General features: G+C 39.3%; 1 protein-coding gene across 3 annotated transcripts in view; it reads right to left on the bottom strand.

Annotated features, from left to right (window-relative positions):
- Positions 1-364: 364 nt before the first annotated feature.
- Positions 365-8,373, bottom strand: part of vps50 (VPS50 EARP/GARPII complex subunit) — an 84,992-nt gene continuing 76,983 nt past the window's right edge. For all 3 annotated transcript variants that reach the window (XM_027012053.2, XM_027012052.2, XM_027012054.2), the window contains 3 exons: positions 6,696-6,817; positions 1,858-2,047; positions 365-1,443 (listed from right to left, as the gene is read on the bottom strand). In XM_027012053.2, coding sequence (XP_026867854.1) covers positions 1,324-1,443; positions 1,858-2,047; positions 6,696-6,817 — 432 coding nt within the window. In that variant the 3' untranslated portion in view covers positions 365-1,323. The remainder of the gene's footprint in view (positions 1,444-1,857; positions 2,048-6,695; positions 6,818-8,373) is intronic.

Below are 8,373 nucleotides of genomic sequence, written 5' to 3' on the forward strand. Positions count from 1 at the left end.
ACACAGAGTTAAGCAGTGGCCGCTGGAGGAGAGGTTGGGCACTGTGCCAATGCTCATGCTGGGCATGAAGCACAGCAGGCTGTCAGGGCCACTGGAGCAGCAGGTTAGTACAGCAGGGTTTCCTGACTGGATGTGGCGTACACACATGTCGCAAGCTATTTGACTACCACCCTCCTAATGACATTATGGAAGGATTAGGAATCCTTAGCAACATAAAAATAGCTCAAGAAAGGCATACTCGAGCCTCATACTAGAAACAATATTGAAATTGTTTTTGCAATCCTAATTCAACCTTGACTAAAATGCCTTAGAAGAAGAAATGATTGTTAAATCCATGGTATAGAATTTCACCAGCACAAATGCATCATACATGTTAGTGTATTTATTTTGGGATCTTGATTTAAACTGGTTAGTCATGTATTAATACATGTAAAGTAATTATTTGTTTCAGACCACTACAGAGTAACACCAATTATATTTTTATGACAGGCACACACAGTTTGCTATAACATCCTGGATGCTCAAATAAGCTGAAATAAATAAAATATTTATGACATAACATATACAGTATAAACCATCTGTCTAAGTGCAGAATTATGTCCTTTAAGCAAGTTTTATCTGTTTTCATATTTCAGAATTTCATACACAAGAAAAAAAGGCAAAGAGCAACCAAAATCCTAAACATGAATATGTAACATCAAGAAAAAAGCTACCAACCAATAACAAACAAAAATCCTGATATGTGGCTGATATACCAGTCATCCACATGCATACATAATCAGGATAAATATTATTTTTTTTAAGAGAAAAATTAAGTTCCAACAAAGAACATACAGCAAGCTGAAATAACAGGCTTAAAGAAGCAGACATTAAGACTACAAGATGAAAACCCCATCTTCATTAGTTTCAATGGTTTTTAAAAAGCATGCCTACATCTAAAGATGGACAGAAGATGTAGGTCAAGGACACTGCTGGAGAACCATCAAAATATTGGACATTGCTTATAATGAAGTATATCACTGCTGGGCAACAACTCTATGATGGTCATGTGTTCCAAAGAGCTGTGCTCAATTTATGTGATCCTTCACATGGTCACTGAGTTTACAATACACAGATATCAGAGATCTCAAAGGTCTCAAGTATCATTTATACACTAAGAGAGCGAGTTGGTTACATTTGCATTAAAATGGACCTAGAAGCAGCAAACGTTTGTTGGGGACAAAATGTTCCTCATGCCAGTAGAATAGTCTGCACATAGATAATTGTAGGTGAATGGGATCTCCACTGGTGATTCTGCCTTCAGCCTGTGAGGTCTGCTATAGTTTATCTTTTTGGTCGGTCGATGTCATCAATCGCTGCAAGGAGTTTTTGCCTGGCCTTCTTGTTGATGTGAGAGCCAAGACAGACATTGACCAGGTTAGCCAGCTGCTTCATGGAGTATTCCTGCTCAAACACAACATAGAGGCTGAAAAAAATGCAGATGCCTTTCTGTCTAGTGAAGAACTTCCATTACACACTTCAGGAATATCACTACATTTAATATTAAAAATGGTTAAAGCAGAAACCTGCTCCTCTAAGTAATACTTATTGTTAACAGAAATGTATTATTTTCCAAAAACCTTAACTCAAATTGAAACTAAAAGAAACGGAAAGAAAGTTATATATCATTATATCAAACATCATATTTTCACCATCAGACCTAATTAAACCAATCTAGGTAAAATCCATACTGGTCATTTGTTAAAATACTGCAACAGTCATGGACTTGTAATCCTGAGTGATTTGGTTCCATTTTTCACCACAAGAAAGTCCGTTATACATAAAGTCCTTCCTGCTACTGAGCATTGGCTCCCTTACCCTGTGATTCTTGATGAACTGCTCCATGTCGTTTTCAGTCAGGTAGTAGGCTTTGATGTAGGTCTCGACAAACTCCTTATCGGGGATGGGCCTGAGGTCAGTCAGCTTCTCCAGCTTCATGAGGAACTGCTGGAAGTCCAGTTGCATGAGTGCTCGGCCCTCGTTACTGCACTTCTTCACATTAGCATAGCTGGCAGACAGCAGAGGAGAGGAGCAGGGGCATCAGGCACACACAGGGATCCATTTACTTTGCACAATGCATTCATTTATTCTGCACATTTTCTTGGCAAGTACTAGAGTGGATGACTAAAGAGACTGCTACTGTCTTATGCTCAGTGATGGTCATCCTCTTTTGCTTTTTATTTAAAAACACAATGTTTTGTTTTGATGTTCTCACTATACACCAAGTCCAGTGTTTTATCTCTGGAGTAAAGATTTTCATTTTTTCATCACTAGAAATTGGGAGTTGTAAATTTTTGGTACAATAGCCATCATTGGGATCTCCTTTGTCACTTAGGCCTGGCATAAGCTGCAAATAAACTCTCATCTTAACAGTGTTAACTGATAAGGAAAATGTGAGAGACAGCACAATAGACTTTCCCAATTTTTGGCCTGTACATCTTTCAGTGTGAGCTGGTTCAGACCTCATCAGCAAATATTGTGGTGTTGTACCCCCTTAGCGATAACGCCACTTTCCTAGTGATAACGAGTAGCAACTCCTGCTATGGGTCTTTATATTCTTTTACCTGTGATGTCAAGCTCTCACTGCATGAAAGTCAGCAAACCCCTACACTATAGAATTTAAGGTTACAAATAATAAATGTGCTTAATACACTGTTCATAAATTTAAGGGAACACTTAAATCACACATCAGATCTCAATGAATGAAAGAATCAAGTTGAAAATCTATAGTGGTATAAATTGGGTACTTCATCGAAAACAAAATGACATTTCAGTCAATGGAAACCAAAATCAACCCATTGAGAGCTGGATTCCAAATCAAAGTCAAAGTGAAAAACTGAAATCATAGGCAGATCTAAATTGCATGAATTTTATCACAGCAACTTATAAATGTAACTCAATCGTGCTTATAGCCCCCACATGTACTCCTGACAATGTCCAGGCATGCTCCTGATGAGATAGCGGATGGTGTCCTGGGGACTATCTTCCCAGACCTACATCAGGGCATTGGTGAGCTCCTGGACAGTCTGTGGTGCTATATGGGGGGGGTGTTGCATGCACTGAAACAATGTCCTAGAGTTCTCAACTGGACTCAGGTCTGAGGACTGTGAGGGCTCATCAATGGCATCAGTGCCTTCGTCATCCAGGAACAGCTTACATACTCTGGCCACAAGAGGCTGGGCATTGTCCAGCACCAGGAGGAACCCAGGGTAACCCACCATAAGGTCTGACAATAGCTTTAAGAATTTCATCTCGGGACCTAACAGCAGTCTGGGTACTGCTGACTATCACTGAGATCCGTGCAATCCTTCAAGGATATGCCTCCTCAGACCATCACAGACCCACTGCCAAACCGGCCATGCTGGATGATATCGCAGAGAGCATAATGTTCAACATGGCATCTCCAGACTCTTTCACATCTGTCAGATGTGCTCAGTGTGAATGTGCTTTCAACTGTGGAGAGAACGGCGTGCCAATGGCAGACCTGCCAATTCTGGTGTTCTCTGGTGAATGCCAATTGAGCTGCATGGTTCTCCGGCGAATGCCAATTGTGCTCCATGAGCACAGGTCTCACTATAAGACATCAGGCCCTCAAACCACCCTCATGGAGTCTGTTTCTGACAGTTTTGTAATAAAACATGCACATCAGTAGCCTGCTGGACATCATTTTGTAGGACTCTGGCAATGCACAAAGGAGCAGATACTGGTCCTGCTGCTAGGTGGATGCCCTTCTACAGGCCTGTACAACTCCCCTTGTGTAATGGCCCATGTACTAGTATCTCTATGAACTTAAGACTGTGCTGAGATACACAGCAGACCTTCTTGTGATGGTGCGTATGGATGTGCAATCCTGGAGGAGCTGGACTACCTCTGCAATTGAATGGGAAGCAGGTATCATGCTACCAGTGGTGACAAGGACTGTAGCAAAATGCGAAACTACATTATTGCAGAGAAGAATCAGTCAGGAAGGCTAAGGAGAGACTAACTGTCTGTGGCCACCACCTGCAAAACCATTCCCTTCTGGGGGTTATCTTGCTATAAGGTAATTAAATACCTTTGTAATTTAGAGAAAAAACACAAGAGTATTCAGTGAAGAGACAAAAAAAGAGAAATTGTCTATATGAATACTAAGTAGGGTAAGAAAATGTTAAACCATAAATCTGGGTATCAAAACTGGCAAAATATCAATGATGACCAAAATACTGTGGAACTCCCATCACCAGATAATGGCTTAGATGCACTTGGGGTCTAAGTGTTGGGTACAACAGCCAATTTATAATGCAGCCATAAGCAAAGCAAACACACCCAGGCAGATCAGCTGAATCTGACACCAGCATTTTTTTTTTCAGATAACAGTGGCATAAATACTTTCTGTGGTGCAAAGATACTAAGAGGCCCAGGAAGTGCATTGGCCTATACTGTAACGTAACTGCTAGATTCTGAACGTAAACAGGCAGGTTTCCTTGGAGACGAGGTGCACAAGCAAAATGGATAAAGTTGTAACAGTTTGAAACAGTGGAGAAGCTGCCACTCAAGCACAGTAGCTGTCTGGGAACCATTGATAAAAGAAATAAGCCATGATATGGTACACAAACAGATGTTAGCATCTAGCATTAACTGAATTTAGCCCACCCAGAAGTTGTTCCTCTCTACACAAGCATTGGGAAACATCTAGAAACTGGAAAGTGATAATAAATATCTTTGAACAATTACTGCAATCATTGAACCTGTACTGCTTGGCCAAAGTGACCATGGAGGGAGGTTGGACCACCTAAATAGCACACATAGGAAGAGGTGCTGGATCTACCCTAGCCTTTGCCTTCAATTTAATGAACAGCAACAAAATTATTTCTTTCTCCCAGTGCCCACAGACATTGATAAGGAACGAATAGCTGTGTAAGAAAAATACATTATTTTTATTTGTTCTCTTAAGATCAAAATGCTTTTCTGAAGTCAAATACTGCCAGACTAGTAGTGCCAAAGGATGTTGTACATGTTCTCTGTTCGATATATGTGAGGACAGCTGGACAATGGAGTTGAAGGGTGTGTGGGCTTATTTTCTGTACTGTGAACTCTAAAGCAAGTAAGCTGACAAGTGAGAGAGCTCAGGGGACTCTAGCAGATCAAGAAGATTCTTTAACTGACCACTTAACTGTTCCTTGGGGGTTACTGCCCACTTGGAATCAAATGCATAAACAACCAAAAAATCACTTTTGACAAGCAGATGTTCAAACAAATGGATTTCATAGAAAAGAGAAAGGCAGATAAATTAATAAAATGGAAATCAAACCTCTCATGGGTTGGCCTGATGAGCAGTCTGAAAGGCAGGACATTTTGAGATATTTGACCTGTTTCTTTACTCATCACCATAACTCACCAGAGGCATTTGGTGCCTGACAGAACTACAGTGTGGTTCTGGAACATTTATGAGTCTGCCCAAGGAACAAGGATTGGAACCTCCTCCCACTCCTTTCCCAAAAAGGTACACATTCCCTCGTGTAATATAAAAAAATTGAAAAAAAGAGCCCATGCAAACTCAAGATGGATGAAGCAGCTAAAATTTCTTCTCCTCCCACTTCCAGTTGTCTACAAATCTAATATTTCATTGGAGAAATTTTGAACACCCTTTGCATACCCCTAGAAATCCTCTTGATTTACCAGTATGTCTACCATCACTTCTAAACAACCAAGCCATAACTGATAACAAGCATAAGGATGTTTTCATTATTTTCCACTGCTCAGTCAGACAGGAAGGTCTTAGTTACTTCTCATAGTATCTTGCAGTAGGTGGATAAGTGAACAGAAGACAAAAAACCGCTTTACTCAGTTTGAAGAGATTTTGTGAGACATTAACTATTATTCATGCTCATTCACTAGAGATGAATTGGTGACTTTAGGAAAAGGACACGAATGGCAGCCTGATCAAAAATTTTAAAAAGTCATAAAATCAGTCATAAAATCTCGAAGATGAAGCAAGAACCATATTAAGATTCCAGTATTGTCAACAGCTTGCATAAGAATGTGGAGTACTTCATAAATATACAAATCATTTATCAGTTCCTGCAGCTTTCAGAATTTATGGTCTCTTTCTGAAACAGAAAGCAAGTCTGGATATTAAAATACTTTAACACAACTGTGAATAACAACCAAGTTCATATAGCAAGCATTTTGACCTTCTTTTTCAAAGTTATGATCCCAGATATCCCATTCTATCTTAGGTGTTCCAGGGAAAAAAAGGACTCCCCAATGGTCCTCGTCAGAATTTTCTACCATACATAGAACTTTGATTCCAGGGGTGAAATTGCCTTATATGCATTATATGGCTATATGGAAAAAATCACACATTACGGATTTAGTGTAAAACAGTAATTTTACAATCTTTTATAACAGTTGTATTTTCTCTTGGGTACTATTCCTCAGTCAGGTTAATACAATTCCAGAACTATATCACTTTGTTAATGGTAATTGGTCACTGGAAATCCTTCTTAGTTCAGATCTAGATCTGTGTCTGGGCAACTACCCAAGGCAGTTGTTATTTTGGCACTGTAAGAGACATCTAAATGCACAAAAGCATTCGGTTTTTACTGCATTAGCAATTACAAAGAACAACTGGACTGTTATATTTTCCTTCTGGCAGGTCAGCGTGTGCTACTTACCCTTCAACTAGTGTTCTGTTGGCCAGTCGGATACAATGCTCCCAGAGGACGTTAGATACTGGCAGAGGGATCCGAACTTGTCTGGAGACATCTCCAAGCCTTTTATTGAACTGCTCAAACTCCTGTAGCACAGAAAGAGTTCTTTACTGTAACACTTACTGCACCATTTTTCTACTCGATGGCTTCAACCTGTACTGAAGACTGTTAAGCTAAAATGGTGCTCAGTCTCATGGCCTTCAGAATTATAAGGCTTCTGCTTGCTTTACAGTGGGTGATAAAAATTACTGTCTAGTTTGAGCTTTATAAATATGTCAGATATGTGCAGGGATTTGCTTTATAATGTACAATGATGACCGATAAGAAACTTGAAAGAAGAGGACAAAGCCCACAACCATGATGTCTTCAACCAGCAACAGAGGACTTATTCCTTCTCCTAATAAAATTCCATTCATGGTGCTCCGAGTTTTCTGTGCAAAACATCTAGCGTGCTCTACTGCAGCAGTGCAGTGTAGACCCATCATTCACAGGACTGTTGATTCAGCTGGACCATTCCTGTCTCATTCGTGGCAGGAGGAATAAAGCCTGTTTCCTATTGGAAATACTGACATATAGCCTAATGGATGCCAAGAACTACATGTACCGTGTTGTTGTTGATGCAGGCATACAGGGTGAGATAGAAAAGAAAACGAATTAGTTTTTTTCTCTTTCACACTTAAAACTACTATCATGTGATTACCACTATTGCTATTTAAACTCATTTTTCATGAAACAATTACTACTTGTGTTTGTACAGCTACAGAGTCTGACACTTGAGTTTAACTGAAAGTAATATGATAAATATAACATGACTGTAGTGCCTTATGCATTAGAGCTCTGGAAAAGGAACAAATATTGCTTAGATGTTTCTTTACCTGATTGAATTTGTCATCTGTGAGCTAATATATGCCCCATAATGTACAGTACATTGTTTTTCTAAATATTTTATAAATTGTTGTTAATTTAATGCCTTGGTGAATCCATTTCTGTAGTAATGTTTGCTATGATATGCAAAGACTGTGTAAACGCTAAGAGTAAGACTTACGAGTATAAGAACAGGGCTAAAGTGTATTAGGTAAGTGGAGTATTCACAAAGTAATACACACAGGCAATGCTGTATTTTTTGACCCTAGTTTGGAAGGAAGCGATGCATGAAGAAATGATGAACACATCATAAAATGACTTTAAGCTTAAGTAACCAAAACAATGTTTTGGTCCCCCTATCTACATAAAGTAGAAGCCAGTGAGAATGCAGTATTTGTTTTTCCTACAAAATGAGTAAGGCAGATCAATGAACTGTGCCAGTAGGTCTGGAACAAACAATTGACTCATTCTTCCACAGGAGGGCTGAGCACAGAAGCTCACACTACTTACAAGATACATAGAGGTGAGTAAGCTTTTCATTAATGAGCAAGCTTCCTTTCTGAGCAGCATGCTTATGCAAATGTGCTCACAAACACATAATTATGCATATTTGGGGATTTATAGGCTTTCATTTGCAAATAATGTATGCTTAAAATTTAATTGTAAACTCCATCTTGTTTTTATGAGTATCTCAATCCTGGTATAGGTTACAACCATACAAATGGCACCCTGCCTTTATGAAAAATGCATTCAGGCTAATAAATGGAGGTTATAAATA

The sequence above is a fragment of the Electrophorus electricus genome, chromosome 8 (genome assembly GCF_013358815.1).
Source record: "Electrophorus electricus isolate fEleEle1 chromosome 8, fEleEle1.pri, whole genome shotgun sequence".
NCBI lineage: Eukaryota > Metazoa > Chordata > Actinopteri > Gymnotiformes > Gymnotidae > Electrophorus > Electrophorus electricus.